Here is a 21,868-nt window from a genome sequence, read left to right on the forward strand (position 1 = left end):
TGCAGCTTCTCTAATTCAGATTCCATTGTATCAGAGGAGTTGGCATAGGCAGTCAAATGAGGGTTTATTTGGCTTAATTGGTTTTCGCTGCTCCCTAGTGGTCACCTTGCTCACTTCAGGATGCAAACCACCAATTTTTGTCTGAAAAACCACCTCCACTGCTTTGCTGAGCTCCTTTCTGATGCCTGGGTAGTTTGGAGGGATGATCGACAAGAGGATTCTCTTACAGGTTAGGGATGGTCCTAAAGCCGAACATCCCAGCGGTGCCTCCAAATGTTGTGCCCTTAAACAGGGAAAATAGTGAGGGAAGAGGGATGAATAAACACACACTCTGCTCTTGCCTTCACTCGTCTGTATTGAATCTTAATTATATACAGTACAACCAAATTCACACATTTTCCCAGTATGAATACACTCAGTCTCAGGACCACAGTTTCCATGACTAAGTTATCCTCTATGGTTTTCTAAATAATGTAAATTATATTTTAACCAGCATAGACTGCAACTTACATGAAATACATTTACCTTTTTAACTTATGTATTTTAGCTAACACATAAACTGACTTGTTACAGTAATAAAATACCATTTTTAAGCATCTTACAGAAAATACCTCGGTGACAAACTCAAATATAGAAAATGGCGGAACAACAGTCAGGCGCTAAAGCGAGACAGTAACAGTAGCTAGCTTACACGGTGACGAAGTTAGCCAGAAACTCTTTGACAACATAAAAGTACAAAATTCACCTCTTTCTCTCACAATGAACAACCATGACAAAATAACAATTATTAACAACGTTTGTCACTAAATTTATAGTGCTTTGTGTACGGTAATTACCTTAAACAGGGAAAATAGTGAGGGAAGAGGGATGAATAAACACACACTCTGCTCTTGCCTTCACTCGTCTGTATTGAATGAGGAAGAGTAGCGCGATTCCCCCTACTGAAGCCCTGAGGCATTACCAATAGATCGACGCATAATCAACCCAGACAAAGAACACACACAATGAAATAACAATGAAATAATGTGTTAAGAAAGTCGAACACAATGCATAACGCTGAAAAGGAATCAAATTATGTTTCTGGAAAATCAAATTATTTTAAAATTCTTAACTACCACACGAGCGGTGTCGTTATGTTAGTGACTGGGGCTGTAATATTTTGTTGAAGAAAGTTGGCTTAGTCATAGTGAATGGGAGATGATACCAATGCTAAGACTGTCTTGTTGTGTTTTCAGCACAATACAATCATTTGCTTTTACCCATCATGAGATGCTTCTTGTGGGACACCTTGGTGACAAAAAACCTTTTTATAGATCATCAATATGTAGTAACCCACCTGATATTAATGTGCACAGGTCGGAGGTAGAATTACTTTCTAACTACGTTTGGATTTCAGCTGGTTCCTTGCCTTTGTACTGCTTTTTATTAGTGGCTTTTTTCCCCGAGTCATACATTCCACTTTATTACACAATATTATTTATGGACTTTTTTGTTTTGATTTCTTCATGGATTCCTTGAGTTAACGCCAAAGTCTTGTGAACATTTCATGTGTATAGCCTCACTTGAAATATATTTACTTTAAAAAAATGTTGACACGTTCAATACTTATTTCCCCAACTGTAAATTGTTTTGCTGTGTATACTGAATTATTGAATTATATATAATTCAATGTATACACAAATGAAAAAAATGAATTGAAACATGAAGTCATCAAATGTATTTTATTAATTTTCTTTATTAGTTCATTAATTACTATCTTTATAATTTATTTCATAGAAATGATCATTTCAGGCTGCTGAGATGAGGAAGATCTTCTGCAGCCTGACAGTAAAGACAGAGAGGATGAGGAGAAGCGTTCTTCCCCACAGTCAGAATACTGAACAACAATAAATGAAGATGATCTATTGATGTACAGTAGATGTTGTCTTAAGATCCTGTAATGTGCTCGGTGTAACAAAAAAAAATTGTGTGACTTGGTTTCCGGTAATGTATGTACAGTGATCTCTTCCTCGCAGCTCTGTGAACAGCTTAGGCACGAAGTTGAGCAGAGCATGATGGGAGTTGAAGTCCATTTGGAGTACTTTGACTCAGTGATTGCAGCCAGTCCCGCTTTATCCTCCTCATGTCTGCATGCATGTCCTCCAGGGGCTGTGGCTCAGGAGATCAAGCTGTCGTCCAGAGTGGCTGTTCAATTCACAGCTCCTCCAGTCCACATGTCGATGTGTCCTTGGGCAAGATACTTAACCCCAATCTCCCTCCTGATTACCCTACCCTATGTGGTAGCTCCTGCCATCAGTGTGTTAATGGGTGAATGAGACATGTAGTGTGAAACCACTTTAGAAAACACTAGAAAAACACTATATACATACATATACATTTACCATTCCTCCTACTAGGTCTGTTACCTGACTCATTGGAGGACAGTGCTGTCAGGTGAACATCATGGCTGACTGATTTCAACCTGGGGATAGAAATACATTTATCTAAAGCAGAATCATCGTGCAGACTTGTAAAGACATCACAGAGTGTAAGTCAGGAATGTTTCAAAGAATACATCACTGTCTTACCTGGAACTGTTCTCACTGATGATAGGCCCTGTTCTCTCAGAGGTTCCTTTTAAATGAAATATGAGTGACCTCAGTTAGAGTACATACAAAATGATAAACTGTATTCATTGTTAAAAAAAAAAAAAAAATACAATGTTTTGATTGTCTGCAAATTCATTTTATGGACAAACATACATGACAATAAACCTGTTTGTGATTCTGAACATACCCTTTTGGCAGCATCTTCATCATTTCTTCTTTCTTCTATATTAAAACAATATCAATGAGAAATCATCTTAATAACATTATGATGTGACAAAAACTATGATCATCTTACAGAACTATGATGATTATTTAATTCATACAAATCTTACCTGAGTTTTGAGAACTTTTTTTATTTTTATACCAAAATCGAAATATCCCAAGTGCAATTACAAGTGTGACTAATCCAACTGCCCCAATGACAGGGCCCAAAATTACTGCTGTGTTTGAACTTTTTTCTCCACATTCTGCATCAGTTGAAGCAGTTCCTGCTTTTATCAGCTGAAGATTTGGTGAATCACATCTGGAATAATGGAGGGAAACACATCACAGGAACAGTTAGAGATATATTACATTTACTGCAGTTGTAATAACTTTGACTATCTGTTGTTTCACTTACTTTGTATGTGACTGACAAGATGTAGATGTCCCATCTGAAAATGTGTCACTACTGCAGTCAGTGCACTCAGTGTCTGTGAAGGCCGTTCCTGCACAAATACAACAGATATGAAGTGGATCTAAAAAAACACTTTCAACAAACTGTTGACTGTTTAGATTTCAATTCTTTGACGAGCATCATTAAAGAACAGTAACAAGAACTGATCACTGGACAAAGCAGCATAAGAGCATTAGACAACGTGTAAGTCATCAACATAACACACATCATTCTACTTGTTTCACTCTCAGAAAGCTAAAGCTACTATCAAAAATGTCAAATTGGGAATCACACAATAGTTGCAATACTTTGATTAATGAGTCATCATATTCAGGCGTTAAACCTGTCTGTCCATGGACAGGAAAGGACTGACTCTGCCCCCCAAACTGTGCAACACATGTGATAGGTCAGGATACACCTTCAGGCGGGCACACTGAAACTTTAAAACTTTTATGAGATCCAGGTTTCTGGTTGCTGGCTTTGAGATTCTACTAGTCTGAAGATGTGATTCTGAACAACATGAGGTCAAACATTAAAAAAATTGAGTTAAGGATTAAGACTAAGAAAGCATAAAACTGAAGTTCTCTTCCAATGGGAACTCTTCAAATCAGGGCCGACTGACTCGCTCATCATTACAAGATTCCAGCTTCTTATCCCAGTATATCAAACTCAGATCTCAGTCAGTCACCCCAGTGAGCAAACAAGTATTCCTACAAAACCTTCATCAGCTTACTTAAACTCTGCTGCTTTCATCATTTGTATCTTCAGTTGTTAATTCAGAACTAAACTGTCATGGTGTTGATTTGACTCACTGCTTCTCAGGTAACATCTCATGTGTTTATCAGCTCTCTCATACCAACTACACTATAGATAACTCTGCATCATGCATTCAAATCATTCACTAGTCACAGTTTTGTGTATCAGTTTTCTTTCTCTCGTGTCTTGTTTGTAAAATGTTATAATGTTTAGTACTTGTAGATGTAGTATTAGTAATAAATGTGTTTGTAACTTAAAGTGAACTTGTTGGTGTTTTCTTATGCTTCTCGGTCACTTAACCTTAAAATATCTTATACCCTCACACAATCTGTTGGAGCCAAATGCTTGATTTATTTTTCGATGAATATTTGATTTTTTTCTGGTCTACTATTATTATTTATCTAATTAATTATGAGATACGAACATAAAATATTATGGTTTGAATTATTAGTTGAATTGGTAAGAAGTATGAAATTGTGATTATTGTTAATTCTGGTTATTTTGAGGCCGGCATGACTATGCATAATTGATGCCGTTTCTCACCTCCGCCTCCTCTTTATAGACAGGTGACTGCAGCACCTGGGTATATTAGTGTTGGCTAGTGGGGCCGGCGGAGCTCTCGGTTTTAGGCACGCAGCCATACAGTTTTAGACCGCTGCTATGTGTTGTTTTTGTTTTTTGTTTGAACAATTGGAAAAGAAGGAAGTGAATTAAGTTGACCTGTCTGTCACTCCATGCTGCGGTAAGCAACTTAAGTTTTTTTTTGAAAATAAATATATGGAACCAGAGAAGAGTGTTTGGATTTCATGAAACTGGAAAACCCTTTAACAACGCACGGAGCGCGTCGGACATGGAGGCATGAAAACCGAGAGACAAGAGCATCTTTTATTGGAAAAGATAGCGCTTACATTCGTCTAAAACTCAACTGCATGTGGAACGTCAGCAGCTTGTAGTGCAGTCAAGCGGGACACATAAAGGTTCATCTCCGATTTGCAATTGCGGAATACATTTATGTGCACGGAGCATCAGCAAATGTTTATCTGCTTTTACTACGCTACCTGTCAACTGGAAATTGAATGAATGAAGTGTGTGGACACGCCTACGCAGCATGACGTCATTCAAAATGGGAACGATCCGGCAATACATCATTGAATGTTATAATGTTACAACTTAAATGGAGTGTGCACTCAAACAAACACTTGTGGTAATCAAACAAATCACTAATGATTAAACCTGGAATAAGAGGATTTCATGTGTTTTCTTGTGACGTTTGAACAAAGGGAAAATGGATGAAGATGTCATGGTTAAGAGTCTTTCTGATACTCAGCCACAAAAGGGTGATGTTGAGCCACAAACTGGAATGGAATATGAACATTTGATGGAACCTGAAAAGGAAAAAAGGGTTATTAAATTCACTGCAAAAGGTTTGGAGTTGTTTTTGGCAAACACTCAAAAAGCAAGAAACTCAAAATGCAAACAAACCAAAGTACTAATGGAAACAATAAAAGAGCTCATGCAATCAAATGAAAATGCAAATAAAGTAAGAGGTCACTTGGATGAAATGGACAGGCTTTGTGAGGAAGCATGTGAATATCAGAAATCACTGAAGAGTTTTCTGCCTGAAAATGAACTTGAAAAGCAAACTCAGTGGCTTAATCAAAACATGGACAAATGTACTGCTTTTGGACAGGGTGTGCAAATATGGTTGAGTGAAATTAGACAAACAAGTGTTGAAAATGGACATCAAATAATTTCACCCTCCATTGTTGGAGATGACAAGCAACCCAGTGTTGTAAACTCTGATGACATCGGACCTAGTGACAGTGTTTCAAATTCCCAAAAATCAAAGATCAAGTCCAAGTCTCGTGCATCAAGCACATCATCAACATCATATGCTCGCATAAAGGCAGAAGCTGAAAAGGCTGCTATTATGGAGCGGGTTGCGGCCCTGACGAAAAAACATGACCTTGAGGCACAACAAGAACAATTAAAAAAAAGGCAAGAACAACTGGAACTGGAAACAGAGCTTGCAGCAGCAATGGCAAAAATCAATGTACTGGAGACCATGGGATCAAAACAGGGCTCTGAAGCATCTGATGGATCTGATGGGATGAATTCTTATCTTAGAAAAGGAGCTGTTCAACCACCACTTGCTCATGAATACTTACCTGAACAAGTGCAGCAGCCACAGGTGGTGAGACCAAAAACAACACAAGGACCACATGTCAGAGCTCTTGGCATTGAATACTCCTTACAACCTGGCAGAGCTCCTGACATGCAGTACTTACCAAGACAAGACATGCAAACGCACAGGAGATCTGGTGTGCAGCAGCAGCAGCAGCAGCACACACCTGCCATAGTTGAAATGCCTGACACTGTGCCTAGACAAGAAAACAATAGCATAAACAATTTGTCAGAAATCATGGAAAAACAAAACAAGATAACAGAAGCTCTTGTAAAACAACAAAATATGTCATTGTTACCTTCGCTCACTATACCAGTTTTCAGAGGTCATCCACTGGAATACCAATTTTTCATGAGAGCTTTCGAGCATGGAATTGAGGAGCGAACTGACAACCACAAAGACAGACTTCACTTTTTGGAGCAGTTTACAACTGGCCAAGCACAAGAGCTGGTACGCAGCTGCCAGTACATGCCACCAGGCAGAGGATATGTGGAGGCAAAAAGACTGCTAAAAAAGCACTTTGGAGATGACTACACAGTTGCAACAGCCTACCTGGATAGGGCATTTCGCTGGCCAGCTATAAAAGTGGAAGATGCGGAAGCTTTAAGGTGCTTCTCACTATTTCTAAATAGCTGCCTCAACGCTATGAATACAGTAGACTATTTGGAGGAATTGGATCATCCAGCCAACATGAAAGCCATTACCTCAAAGCTTCCTTATAAGCTAAAAGAAAAATGGAGATTCAAAGCTTGTGAGCTACAAGATCAGGGTGGAAGAAGAGCTAGATTTGCAGACCTGGTGCGGTTTGTGGATAATCAGGCTCAAGTATTGTCGCACCCAGTATTTGGCAGTTTAAAGGACATTACCCCAACCACAAGAGGAAGCTCCTCTGTGCAACCAGTGCCAAGATCTAGCAGGGAGAATAGGAGCAAGAGTGGTTTTGTCACCAGCGTGACACCAGTTACAGGGCCCACAGCAGGGGGCACTGTTCTCCTTGGTCCATCTGCTACTAAAAGACCTGGCAAGCTTTGTTTATTTTGTAATGGATCTCACAAACTTGACTCCTGCTATCAACTTAATAAGAAAGCCCACAAAGAAAAGCTGGAGTTCCTGAAAAAGAAAGGGGTGTGCTTTGGATGTCTAGAGGCAGGGCACATGAGCAAAGGATGTTCTCAAAGGCTTACGTGCCAAGTGTGTTTACTCAAGCACCCCACCACCTTACATATCAACAATAGCGAAGCATTAACAGCCTTCAAAGACAACAAAGAAAAGTCTATCACAAGTGGTCTGGTGGAAATAAAGAATAAAGAACATGGATCGAGTGATACTGGGGCCGGTGAATCTGAATCCGTCCTGGCTATCGTCCCTGTGAAAGTGAAAAACAAAAGAAATAACAAAACAATCACAACGTATGCCTTCCTAGATCCAGGCAGCACTGATTGCTTTTGTACCAAGGCACTTCTCAGGCAGCTACAACTGACTGGAAGGGCAACTGACATACTGCTACGCACAATGAATAAAGAGCAAGTTGTCAAGACAGCTACAGCGTCTGATCTGGAGATATGTAGCTTAGACAGCAATGAATACATTGGTCTCCCTGATACTTACATGCAGAAGGAAATCCCTGTAAAAAAGGAAAATATTCCTACAGAAAAGGATCTGGAACAATGGCCATATCTGAAAGAGGTTAACCTCCCTCAAATTGATGCAGATATTGGTCTGCTGATTGGCAGCAATGTTCCAAAGGCATTGGAGCCATGGAAAGTGATAAGCAGCAAGGAAAATGGACCATATGCTGTTAAAACTGCATTGGGATGGACTGTAAATGGTCCTTTTCGAAAGACCAGTGTCTCAAAAGCTGGAAAACAGATTGTAATGGCCTACAGGATTTCTGTTGTCAAGCTAGACGAATTGCTGCAGCAGCAAATCGAACAAGACTTCCCGGAGCGTCGGCATGAAGAGCGCCTTGAAATGTCACAGGAGGACAGAATGTTCATGGAAAGCGTCTCCAAGTCCATCAAGTTGGTAAATGGACATTATAGTATTGGACTGCCATTGAGGAAAGGAGACACTGAATTTCCAAACAATCGCTGTGTCGCCGAACAAAGGACACTCAATTTGAAGAGGAAGTTTGTAAAGAACAATAAGTTCTGTGAAGAGTACAAGACGTTCATGGTTAACATTCTGGACAAAGGCTTTGCTGTTAAATTAACGCCGGAAGAGAAAGCTAAGACAAGCCAGAGCAGGAAGATTTGGTACATAGCACACCACGGAGTGTACCACCCAAAAAAACACAAGCTTAGGGTGGTATTCGATTGTGGTGCTAGCTATCAGGGTACCTGTCTGAATGACCATCTGCTACAAGGTCCTGACTTGACCAATAGTCTTGTTGGTGTGCTCACTAGACTTCGTCAGAAACCTGTTGCCTTCATGGCTGATATAGAGGGGATGTTTCATCAGGTCAGAGTCCCAGAGGAAGACTCTGACCTTCTAAGGTTTCTCTGGTGGCCAGACGGAGATTGGAGCAAAGAGCTTGAGGAGTACAAAATGGTTGTACACATATTCGGAGCTACATCTTCTCCAAGTTGTGCGAACTTCGCTCTGCGGCAGTGTGCAACAGACAACTTGGCAGAATTCAACTCAGAAACCATCTCTACAGTGCTCAGAAACTTCTATGTAGACGATTGTCTCAAGTCTGTAGAGAGTGAGGATGAAGCACTTACCCTTGCTCAAAACCTAATTGCTTTGTGCGCCAGAGGAGGCTTTAGATTGAACAAGTGGATCAGCAATAGCAGAGCGTTAATTCTCTCCATAGCCGATGAGGACCGAGCCAAGGAGGTCAGAGACCTGGATTTTGACCAAGACATCTTGCCTGTCGAAAGAGCACTAGGTGTGCAATGGTGCATTGAGACAGACTCCTTTAAATTCAAAATCCAGCTCCAAGACAAGCCACTTACCCGGCGTGGGATCTTATCTATGGTTAGTTCCATTTATGACCCGCTTGGAATGCTGGCTCCGGTCATCCTTCCTGCTAAACAGATCTTGCAGGATCTCTGCTGCTTGAAGCTTGGATGGGATGAGATAATTCCCGAAAGTCTCCATCAAAAATGGTCTACCTGGTTGAGAAACTTGAGCCTGCTGGAAGACTACAAGGTTAGGAGATGCCTCAAACCTGATGGTTTAGGACAACTTGACTCAGCACAGCTTCATCATTTTGCTGATGCGAGTGAGAGTGGCTATGGCACCGTCTCCTACTTGAGGATGTCAAATAAGTATCAGCAAGTTCACTGTGCTTTTCTTATTGGCAAAGCTAGAGTGGCTCCTCTAAAGCTTATAACTATTCCAAGAATGGAGCTCACAGCAGCTACTGTAGCAGTAAGAATGGATCGGATGTTACAAGAAGAGCTTGAAGTCCCTCTTGTGCCATCAGTCTTCTGGACCGACAGCACATCAGTGCTAAAATACATAAGGAATGAGACTTCTAGATTTAACACCTTTGTCGCCAATCGAGTCGCAACTATTAGATCTGCTTCCAATGTTTCTCAGTGGAGGTATGTGAACAGCAGCCTGAATTCTGCTGACTGTGCTTCACGAGGTGTTTCTGTACCCAGCTTCTTAAAGTCTATGACCTGGATTTCCGGCCCAGAGTTTCTTCAGCAACCCGAATCTGAATGGCCTAATACACCAGATTCAGAGTTAACCCTCACTCCTGAGGATCCAGAGGTTAAGGTGCTTGTATCAAACGTTGCTGTTGTGGAAGAGAGCGGAAACACCGTCAATAGGATGCTCTTATGGTATTCTGACTGGCACCGCCTTAAAAGAGCTGTGGCCTGGATTCTTCGTGTCAAAGCTACACTAAAATTGGCAATTACAAAGAAAAAGGATTTACCTGGGAATAAAAAGGACAAACAGGACAAACAGGACAAACAAGCTCTCTCTGTGCAAGATCTGCAAGAAGCTGAAGTTGCAATCATTCAGTTCTGCCAGGAAACAAGCTTTTCAGATGAGATGACCGCTTTAAAGAAAGGAAACGCAGTGAAAACAAGCAGCCATATCCATAAGCTGTCACCAATTCTGCAGGATGGACTGATAAGAGTCGGTGGTAGATTAAGCAAGTCTGCTATGCCATCAGAATCCAAACACCCTGTCATCTTGCCAAAAATCAACCATGTGACAAAACTCATTATCAGACACATCCATGAGAATATTGGACATAGTGGCAGAAGTCATACTCTATCACGTTTGAGACAAAAATTCTGGATACCAGGAGCTATCTCAGCCATACAAAAAATCATCTCCAAATGCGTCCTCTGCAAGAAGATGAGTGCTGTGAAAGGTGAGCAATTCATGGCTGACTTACCTAAGGAAAGGGTCACTCCAGATGAACCACCTTTTACCAACGTGGGTGTAGACTTCTTTGGTCCATTCAACATAAAGCGTGGAAGGTCTACTGTCAAGCGATATGGAGTTGTATTCACATGTCTCAATATCAGGGCAGTTCACATAGAGATTGCACATACTCTCAATACTGATTCCTGCATAAATGCAATCAGGAGATTTGTCTCCAGAAGAGGCCCTGTCAAAGTCATGAGGTCGGATAATGGGACCAACCTCGTCAGAGCAGAGCGTGAACTGCGGGAAGCTGTTCAAACTCTGGACAATTCTCAGATTCAAACTGCTGCTCTTAATAAAGGCATCTCTTGGCTGTTTAACCCACCTGCAGGATCACACCATGGAGGAGTCTGGGAGAGACAAATCCGTACTATAAGACGAATTCTCAGCACTCTCCTACACCAGCAAACGTTGGATGACGAAGGACTTGCCACCTTACTCTGTGAGGTAGAAGCTATCATTAACGATAGACCAATCACTAAAGCATCCAACGACCCCATGGATTTGGAACCCTTGACACCAAACCATCTCCTACTTCTCAAAACAAAACCCTCCATACCGCCTGGAGTTTTCAGTCCAGATGATTCCTACGGCAGGAGGAGATGGCGTCAAGTTCAGTACATGGCAGATATGTTCTGGAAGAGATGGGTAAAAGAATATTTGCCTGAACTTCAACAAAGACACAAATGGACAAGGAAAACGCAAAACTTTAACAAAGGAGACATCGTCCTAATCATTGACGATACAGCCCCAAGAAGCTCTTGGCTTATGGGCCAAGTCACAGAAACCTTACCGGATTCCAAGGGATTTGTAAGACAAGTGCAAGTTCAGACCAAGACCAGCACCTTCTGCAGGCCTATCACCAAACTTGTTCTTATCCTGGAGGCTCCATAGAGAGTCTGAAATACACACACACATGCCCCCACAGCCCCCCCATGATTCATTTACACACACATGCACACATCCTTGGACTTTTTGCTCGTACATACTCAATGTACATCGTCTTCAAGGATCTACTGACTTCATAATGGACTTTTGAAAAAAGAAAAAAGAAAAAAAAAAAGTTTGAAACTGTACTGATTGTAAAAAAAAAAAAGAAAAGAAAAGGACTTTGGCTCCTCCGTTTTTTGTTTTAGATAATTGACATTTGTTCCTACATGCCAATTAGGGGCCGGAATGTTGGAGCCAAATGCTTGATTTATGTTTCGATGAATATTTGATTTTTTTCTGGTCTACTATTATTATTTATCTAATTAATTATGAGATACGAACATAAAATATTATGGTTTGAATTATTAGTTGAATTGGTAAGAAGTATGAAATTGTGATTATTGTTAATTCTGGTTATTTTGAGGCCGGCATGACTATGCATAATTGATGCCGTTTCTCACCTCCGCCTCCTCTTTATAGACAGGTGACTGCAGCACCTGGGTATATTAGTGTTGGCTAGTGGGGCCGGCGGAGCTCTCGGTTTTAGGCACGCAGCCATACAGTTTTAGACCGCTGCTATGTGTTGTTTTTGTTTTTTGTTTGAACAATTGGAAAAGAAGGAAGTGAATTAAGTTGACCTGTCTGTCACTCCATGCTGCGGTAAGCAACTTAAGTTTTTTTTTGAAAATAAATATATGGAACCAGAGAAGAGTGTTTGGATTTCATGAAACCGGAAAACCCTTTAACAACGCACGGAGCGCGTCGGACATGGAGGCATGAAAACCGAGAGACAAGAGCATCTTTTATTGGAAAAGATAGCGCTTACACAATCATTAAGCATGTTTGAGGTTATCATTTCAAACTTAGGAAAACCAACCTTTGAGTCTGATATATTGTCCTGGTTCACAGCTTTTGTGTTTCTGTGCTGCTATACAGTTGTGTTTGTTGTCTTTATCAGAGTCTGTACAATAGAATCCATCCAGAGGTTCACAAACTGTATTTGATAATGTTGTGCATGATGTCTTTATCCTCAAACCAGAACCTGTGAACACATCAAGGTTACACATGAAGATACAAAAGCAAAATGATGAACTGTTTTGATGTCAACATAAGGAAATGTGACACAATTTTATAAATTAATAAATTCATGGCAATTCAACATTTAATACAAATCATCTTAAAGAATCATCTGATCTTCACCAGTTGTTTAAATCTTAAAGCAGATTCAGACTTCACACTCCTCCCTGTACCAAATACTGCAGTCATTTCTATGTTGCTGCAGCTGCTGTTCTTCATATGTTTCCTTAAGGTATGAACACTTCACACCTGAATCCTGCAGGTATTCACTCTCTGTGTAGATGTGCACAGCAGGCCAATAGAAACACTAGGGCATTGTGTTTGGAAATCAGTCATAATTCTAATTGATATTCCATCACCATATTTAGTACAAAGTTACACTACCAGACTATAAAGTGCTGCATCACTCACATGCATTGTTTACATTTTGTTATTTCTCTGCTCAATATATACTCAATATCAGAACCATGACATCATATCTTCTTTTGGGGTTTAGTGTTGGACACTTCAGTTTATTCATCCATCCATCAGCTATACAGTTTATTCATTTAAAGGGTTGCAGCTGACACTGGGTGATAGATGAGTACATCCTACACATGTTAGCATTATATCACAGAGCTGACACATAGAGACAGACAACCATTCACACTCATGAGCAATGAGTCTGACTTATAGATGGTGGAAATTGGTTGCCATTTGTCATTTAAAAGATCCTCCCCTGGTTAGTTTTAACATCACTCCAGTAGCTGGTTCTACAGTAATATTATTATGACCCTGTACTACATATGTTTACCTAGTAACTCACCAATGTAAGATCCTGATAGGGTATCACACTAAAAAAAAACTATTTTTTCCATTGATGCACTGCTTACATTATTGTAAATATCCATTTTAATCAGTTGAAACTACAGTGATTTGTGGAGCTTTAAACTATAGAGAGAAACATAACTCTGTCTTCAAGTCAAGGATCATATTTAATATCAGACTATGGAACTGCCTCTATATGTGTATCTGTTACTAATGATAGAAAATACAAGTTTACCTGAATCACAGTTTGTACAGGGGAAGCACTGTTTACGTCCTGTTGGTTCATCCATGAAACTTCCATCAATACAGAACAGACAGGATGTACTTCTGAACTCTGTACAATCTGTTTTAACTCGACTTCCTGTAAAAAACAAAAAACAAATCCTTTTTCTGATTTTGAGTGATATATTGTGTCTATTAATTGGATTGATGATCAAATTCAATTTTTAAAATGCTTTGAGCATTATATGTGAAATAACATTCTCTCTCTCTTAGATCAAATTAAAACCATCAAGTCAGTTTTTTCCATCTTTCTGATTCTTGTACTTTATAATTCACCAATTTATAATTCCAAGTACTTGAATCTCTAAACAGTGTAACAAAAAGAACTGAAGAAGTTAAAATTCCATTTAGTTTTATCTTACCAGGAGGACACTTTGGACAGCATTCTTTCCCAATTAAGTACTCAGCACGATGACATGTGAGGCTAAGAACACTGAAGACATTCATCATGATTATCTGTAAACAGAGACACAATGAACATTAGACATTTTGTAATTCAAGACATCAACATTACCTCTCCAGTAAACAACAAAACACTTTGAATTGCACAATTTTCTTTTAACTTCTAACCTTTAATCTTTTTCCCACTAAAATTCATTTTTCTATGTCTGAATGAGCGTCTTTCTGTATATGTGTGTGTGTGTGTGTGTGTGTGTGTGTGTGTGTGTGAGGGAAACATAAACAAAAGACTACATTTTTAAGATGAGTAATGTAATGTACAAACTGATGGTAATAAAGAAGATTGTTGTTTCTGACACAAATGTTCTTACCAGAAACGTTACAGTGTTCAAAGGTTTTCTTCTCCAAGACTTTTCATATGACATGTTAGCAGTTTTCATCAACTCCATAGACTGTAAGTGATATCCAGAATGAGATGAAACCTACAATCCTAATTCAAATGGAAACAAAGAAGAGAACATGTACATTAACATTTAGTTAACAGACAGCAGTTAAACATATTCATTGTATTAAAAGTTCTAGTTCACCTTAGTACAAATCATCCTGAACTGAAAATGAATTGACTCAAACTAAAAGTTAAATTAAGACAGTTTAACAGTTTGATTTATAGATGAATCAGTCAGATAAATGATGAATCAGCATTTTGTGTTCTCTAATAACTGAAACCATCTGTCAGTTTTAGTTCTGTGTTTAAAGTTACTGAGGTCAACATCCTTTAACAGTTTAAGGAAACATCATGTTAATACAGTAGTTATGTAATGTCAGTACTGATCTGTAAAAGATCTTTAAGTCCTTTTATAGCAGATTTTAATCCTGTACATTGACTTTTGTTTGTTAGGATTTGCATTTGTTCACATTTGGATAAAACATTGTCCTTTTTAAATATTTACTAGAACATTAATTCATCTACATACAGGTGTAAGTCAGACTGTACCAGTTTTTTCTGCCTTCTGCTTTGAATATGTTCATGTCTCCATCAGACGCCATCTGCCTCTGTGTGTTTCTCTTTCTCCTTTTTCTTTAAATGTAGAATCAGTTGCACTCTCTTCTTTCTTGAATCAGTTGTTTATTTTCTCCTTGTTTTCCTTCGACCGTTCACTTCTGTCTCCTCTGTCTTTATTCCTTCGCTCACTCTGAAAATATAAAAAGCAGAACTTTAACTTAAATGATGTTGATGGTTGTATTTTATCTAACAGCATTATTTAATGCTACGAATATCAAACATGATCTTCTGAACTCTGAAGTGTCACATGAAGTGAAGCAATATCATATTTCTGATGACGGCTGCATCTGTTCACAGCTGGATCAGCAGCTTTAACAGCTGCAGTGACCTTTGATGGAGTTTGTGTGCTGACACTAATCAATGTGCACAGTTATTACTGACAGAGCAGCAGTGTTTTCTCTCTGCAGTCTGTTATATTATATTTTATATTACCTGTTTGACAAATACCTGCATATGTATGAAGAAGTTCAAATCTCAGTGTAAAAGGTTACTCATGTTTAAGCCTGACAGTGAGAGCAAATCTAGAACTGACTATTGATTAGTGAGTAATAACATCTTGAGACAGCAAATATAATGCTGTGGGGAGAAGTATTATTAATTAGTCAAATATACAGATGGATTAAGAACTTTTTATAGGAAGATTCATACAAGTAAGAATAAGAAAGGACTACTTGGGGAAGTGTGTTATTAAAAGAAGAATGAGATGAGGGATTTACCTTGAGTGGAAGATGGGGCAATCTGGAAAAGAGGAAGAAAATGTGGAATTCATTATAAATATACTGCAAGATAGAACATTGGTCATATTAATTGGATTTTTAATGTTCAATTAATAAGACAAAGAAAATGTTATAAGAAATGAAAGAAATTAAGTTTAGTACTTGAATGAGAAATGAGTTTATTCATTCATTATCATCATTTACATAACATACAGGAATACATTGACGGATACCACAGTTATTTCCAGATCTACACAGATGCATCAAAGAGTTCAGTTAATAAAGTAAGAAGCATTTACTGTGTCAGAGTTTCATATTATAGCAGGGTCAAGGATCAGTGAAGAAGTTTCAGTTCACACAGGAGAAATGCTGTTAGCATTAAAGTCACATGACCATAGAAGGAATCATTGGATCAGATTCAAGCTCAACATTAAGTAGTTTACAGCACAGCATACATTTTGTTACAAGTACAACAAACACTGTACACAATTCAAATGATAGGTGTGACAGTGATATTATTATTGTGTTAAAGGAAATGAAATGGCAGCTAAAGTTGATCTAATAGTTACATAAACAAAACAGAAATCTATGGCATCATTAAGCAAAGACTGAAAGAAGCAAAGGAAGGAAGAGAAGAGGATGAAGTTCAAAAGTGGAGGAAGGAACAGGAGAGATGACTCAGATTTGGACAAACAGGATTAAATAGACTAGTCATATCAGGAAAGCATGACACAGGCAGATGTGAATACTGGATAAGAGAAAGAAGTGTGAGGAAGAAAGAAGATATGATTCAAAAGCTCAGAAAGAAAAGAAAAAAAGCACAATATGATTTAATAGATATTTTAAAACAGAGCTCAATAAGTGAATGTTATTTAACTGTACTTTATTATCTCAGAGTAACTCGTTTGATTGAAGAGATATGAGGATTTTTAAATCATTGTAAATACTATTATATTCTGATTCCATACCAGTTGGTGGCGGTAATGCACCGATACATTTTACCAATAAACATAAAAGGAAACAAGAGGAAGAAGAACAACAACATGAACAAGAAGGAGAGCGAAAGTGGCTATGGCTTAACTTTCGGTTTAAGCTAGGAGTTATAAGATAAGAGACTTGAGTTGAACCTTCTGAATTTATCTTTAAATTTCCGCGACACTTCACGACACTAATTATATGTGGTTAATAGTTCATACATTAATGTCGAGTCATGAAGGTAACTTATCAAAAGACGTTATTAAGGTGTCTACTTACTCTGTGGCGTAGTCTCCTCTTTATCAGCAATAGAGATGGCCCGTTCGCGAATGAATCAGTTCAAACGAACGACTCTTTAAAACGAACAAACTGACCTGATTCCCCGTTTCACTTCTCTCTCGTTCTTTCGTTCGCTATGTTCACTGTTAAGTTATCAGAGTGGTGAAGAGGGACTGAGAAAGCCAGTCAATCGTAGGTTGTCTGTTGAGTCACTCGCTCTCAAGTTGCGTTCACAGACACTCAGGAAGGATACTGTTCTGTTGAAGCACACTATTTCGGGGTGTTAGCGAATGTTAAGCTAAATGCTAGCTTTCCTGAGTGTCTTTGAACGCATCTTGAGAGCGAATCACTGACTGAACGAGACCGACTGAGATGATTGAACGGAGCGACTGACTGAACGAGACCGACAGGAGAGATATGAACAGACTTAAGTATCTGGGCATAATCTCTCTTTTTTAATAACACACATAACAGTAACGTGGCCCAGTTCGTTACAATATATCTGCCAAGCTTTTAAACATGTTTGTCAGCATATTGGGTCTTTATTTCTTTATTTAGTAGCCCTTGCTAAAAGTGAACAAAAAATGAAGACAATAAATTAGCTGATTTAGCCGGAGTCTACTCTCTATTTACCTTCAATACATGTACATTTAATGTGAAGGTGTAAACACATTAGCCACTGTTGTATTGTACATAATCATGAAGTTGCAGCTATGTATTTACTTTGAACTACTGTGTTGTGTTGACCGTTAGCACGATCGTTTGAGAACGAGGAGCTGAGAACCGTGCATTATGATTCACTGTTAAACAACGTTGTACCGGAAATACGACTGAACGAACTAATGAACGAACTATATGAACCGATTCTTCCAGCTGAACTGACCGACGGGAACTGAATCTCGACAACGAATCATGAAATCCATCACTAATCAGCAACAGTGCACGATAGTAACGTGACTTTTTACTGGCTAGAAGGCTGTGATTGGCTGATTTCCCCCCCCCCTGCCTCTCTCTCTCCCCCGCTCTCTCTCTCTCTCTCTCCCTCTCTCTCTCTGCCCTCAAACAATGCATTGGTTGATGATTATTTTGTTTTTGTTTCAAAAGTTAATCTTGGCTGTCGAGCATGAAACACCAGACAGTAGACTATTGTATGTTTATAATTTAAATTTTTTTTTTCATTTTCATTTTTAACGAGTGCACAGTGAGCAGACTGTGTACTACAGCAGACAGTGTTTTAAGTTTTAGTACGTTTTGGGCAAATCATGATCAGTACAGATAAAACAGGGTCAGTACAGTTTTTACATTTATAGTTAACTTTAATTCAGCAGCAGCTTATACAATCGATGAGATAGCAGCAACTTTGTGAACACAGTGCTGTCCTGCAGCAGATGTCACGCATGATAATAAATAGTTAATTAAATTAATTAAAAAAAACTACAGTTTTGTTGCTGACTATGAATAAAAGGCTCATTGAGCGAGTTACAGACCTGACGTTATAAGATCGGTTGTTTTCTATGATTAGATCAGCAGAGCAGGGCGGGTCATAACTTCACTATTCTAATGTAAATAACATTCTTATAAACTAATTCTTAGTCCCAAGGCTGTTCAATAGCATCCACGTTTCACTAACTTGCATCTAGTGTGAAAAAGACTAGGGTGATGAGGAGGATGATGACAAGGACGAGGATGAAGATGAGGATGAGGATCTGGCCTTGTACCCACAAAGCCAAAAAATAATAATAATCACTACACAGCTCAAATACTTTTCTTTTTTCAAAATCACTCTTGTTCTATATTTACAAATTATCATTTGATTGAAATTTTAATAAACTAAACAAAATTAAACTTGATTTCTTCCTTATCTTATGTTTTCTCTTTTCTTTTCAATCATTGAGACATTAAAAATCGATAACAGAATTACGAACAGGTTATATCAATTTAGCTTAAGATATATACAATGATAATTACAGTACAACTAATAAAACTTTAACATTGACCATTAACTAGATTACCAGTTATGCCTGTATGTTTTGAGTCTTCTGACTGAACTTTCGCTAAGCTTCATATCTTTTGGTACTTTCAACCTGCTGCAATCAAATGTGAAGCAGATCATGTGATGCAAACAATAACTCATGACCTATATCCAATGAAGCACTTTGTAAGACTATATACAATATATTCTAGACTCCAATATACTAACCATGACATTCCAGTGGTTGGATGTTACTGTGTATGAGGTTATCAATGCGTGCACTGTGTTTAAAAACAAGAGCTCTCTCTCTCTCTCTCTCTCTCTCTCTCTCTCTCTCTCTCTCTCTCTCTCTCTCTCTCTCTCTCTCTCTCTCTCTCTCTCTCTCTCTCTCTCTCTCCCTCTCTCTCCCTCTATCTATTTATCTATCTATCTATCTATCTATCTATCTATCTATCTATCTATCTATCTATCTATCTATCTATCTATCTATCACACACACACATTCACACACACACAGACACACACACACACACACACACACACACACACACACACACACACACACACACACACAAAGGCCCTGTTCTACAACATTACATTTTTTGTGTAAAATGTTTTTGGGGAAAAAACGGGAGAATACAGAGGCTGCTCCAAACAGAAAAAGAGAGAAAGAGAGAAAGACATTAAACAGAGACAGAAGGAAGAAAATACCAAAGAAAGAAGAACAGAGTTTCATTATCTGCTCTGTGGGTATCAGCTTCTGCTTCCTTATTCTCAGATCAACCTTCTGGTTAGGTCAGAAAAACTTGCCGTTTATGCCAGTATACTACGTTGTGTTGCAACGTTCAAAAAACGTTCCTACAACTTAAAACAAACGTTCTCATAATGTTTAGAGAACCAAAATTAGTTTGCTGGGCTGTAGATGAGTCCACTCATAACTCTGTCAAGTGCTTGTCAGTACTGTTATTGCCTTCGTGTTGTAGCCTACGTCTTGAGATGACATCAACTATATAACAGCCAATGCCACAATGCTGATGTAGTGTCAAGGCATGCCCAAGCTGACACTGCAGAGCCCAATTAACAGCAGATAACTGAACTGGAGTAGTAGTATATTCAAAATACCTATATTGCATAGACATGTTCTTTGAAAATGTGCATCTCAATGTCCATTACCTAGACGTTCACCGGTGCCAGAGGAGTGTTTGTGCCTGTGGAAACCATGCAGGTTAGATTGAATGAAGGAAACTTTATTGATCACCACAGGGGAAATTCACTTGTTTTCCAGCAGCTCAAATTTAGAAGCAAGTGCTAAATAGATAAGATAATAAGACAAATAAAAAACAAAGTAAATGTAACTGCTGCTAGGCTACACTGGCCACATGTAGTGGATCTTGACAGAAACGTTTACTTGTTAAAGGATCTAAAATGGACACAGAGGCAAGATCCAAACAGAACTAATATACAGGTTATGTAGAGGAAGATATGACAGTACAGAAATCTATACTGAGCCTTTTCCCACTGAAGACCATTATAATGAAACAGCTGAACATGGAGTAATATCCACAGAATATCATGGATTTAAATACTATGACTTGTAAAAATGTTCTCTCAGTATGACACAGACTAGTGTTTCTCATTCTATTCATTTGTTTTGCTCTGTATATTTATGCTCTCTTTGAATTCCATGTTCACATTACACTAGCATCAGCATCACTCCTCCCAATCTAAAGCAATGTAAACATTACAAACTACATATTAGGATGTAGCTCCCAATGTACACAACATATGAAGGATATATTTATCAAATCATTAACTTTTATTCAAATCATTCAAAAAATCCAGTACAAAAATAATACATGTTTTTATAAAAATAAATATTATCTTACACTTTTTACACATATACATACAATTAATTCAAGGAATACACATATGATTCATTTTCGTCATTAGTTCATTAATTAGTGTTTTTAATTCATTTCATTTCAGAAATTTGAAAAACTTTCTTGTCAGAATACTGATTATGAATATATGAATAAATGAATGGACTCAGTAATCTGCTGTGCTCTGAACAAAAAGCAGACTGTGTGACCTGGTTACAGTTAATGTATGTACAGTGGTCACTTCCTAACAGCCCTGTGAACAGCTGGAAGCACAGGTTGAGGATTTTTTTTTTTTCTAGTTTATTGGGAGTTGTTTGGGTTTGGAGTCCTTTTGTTTGACTTGGTGCCTTTCATCAGACTGAGCGACTGCAAGCAGGCCTGATTTTGTCTCATGCAAACAAACTATGCTAACAAAGACCAACAACATGAACAATGAAATGGCATGTTTTGTGTTGAACCAGTTTGTACATCCTCCTTATGTCTGTGTGCATGATTCCTCCTGCAGACTAAACACATGCATCATTACCTTTTTTCATCTACGTAACATTTCAAAAATCAGACACATTCTGTCTGTTATCAGGCTGTCCTAACAAGTCTCTAAAGACTCTCCATCTAGTCCAGAATGCAGCTGAACGCGTTCTGACAAAAACTAGAAAGAGAGATCACATTACTCCTATTTTAGCTTCACTGCATTGGCTTCCTGTAAAATCTAGAATAAAATTCTAAATCCTTCTCGTCACGTTCAAAGCTCTTATTGATCAGGCTCCATCTTATCTTAAAGAGCTTATAGTACCTTATGTACCTACTAGAACACTGCGCTCCCAGTATGCAGGCCTACTTATGGTACCTAGTATCTCTAAAAGTAGAATGGGAGGCAGAACCTTCAGTTTAAGAGTAGGCTTAAAACGTTCC

At 38.5% G+C, this 21,868-nt stretch overlaps 1 protein-coding gene across 2 annotated transcripts; it reads right to left on the reverse strand.

Annotated features, from left to right (window-relative positions):
* Positions 1-2,507: 2,507 nt before the first annotated feature.
* Positions 2,508-17,253, reverse strand: LOC133988244 (tumor necrosis factor receptor superfamily member 14-like). Of its 2 annotated transcripts, XM_062427819.1 has the most exons (11): positions 17,105-17,253; positions 15,851-15,872; positions 15,066-15,264; positions 14,443-14,561; positions 14,035-14,128; positions 13,626-13,751; positions 12,384-12,548; positions 3,208-3,295; positions 2,921-3,111; positions 2,776-2,810; positions 2,508-2,613 (listed from the first exon to the last, which is right to left on the reverse strand). In XM_062427819.1, exons 4-11 carry the CDS (start codon positions 14,518-14,520, stop codon positions 2,533-2,535), a joined length of 858 nt encoding a protein of 285 aa, XP_062283803.1. In that variant the 5' UTR covers positions 14,521-14,561; positions 15,066-15,264; positions 15,851-15,872; positions 17,105-17,253; the 3' UTR covers positions 2,508-2,532. The 2 variants fall into 2 exon arrangements, with proteins under 2 accessions (XP_062283803.1, XP_062283804.1); XM_062427820.1 differs by lacking the exon at positions 15,851-15,872.
* Between the last annotated feature and the right edge of the window lie 4,615 nt (positions 17,254-21,868).

Source organism: Scomber scombrus, chromosome 10 (genome assembly GCF_963691925.1).
Source record: "Scomber scombrus chromosome 10, fScoSco1.1, whole genome shotgun sequence".
NCBI classification, from domain to species: Eukaryota; Metazoa; Chordata; class Actinopteri; order Scombriformes; family Scombridae; genus Scomber; species Scomber scombrus.

Coding starts and splice junctions, on each gene's coding strand:
- LOC133988244 (XM_062427820.1), bottom strand. CDS start 14,520: ATGGAGTTGATGAAAACTGCTAACATGTCATATGAAAAGTCTTGGAGA. Junction 12,549..13,625: donor CTGTACAAACTGTGATTCAG/GTAAACTTGTAT, acceptor ATGTGTTCACAG/GTTCTGGTTTGAGGATAAAG. Junction 3,296..12,383: donor ACAATATATCAGACTCAAAG/GTTGGTTTTCCT, acceptor GTATTTGTGCAG/GAACGGCCTTCACAGACACT.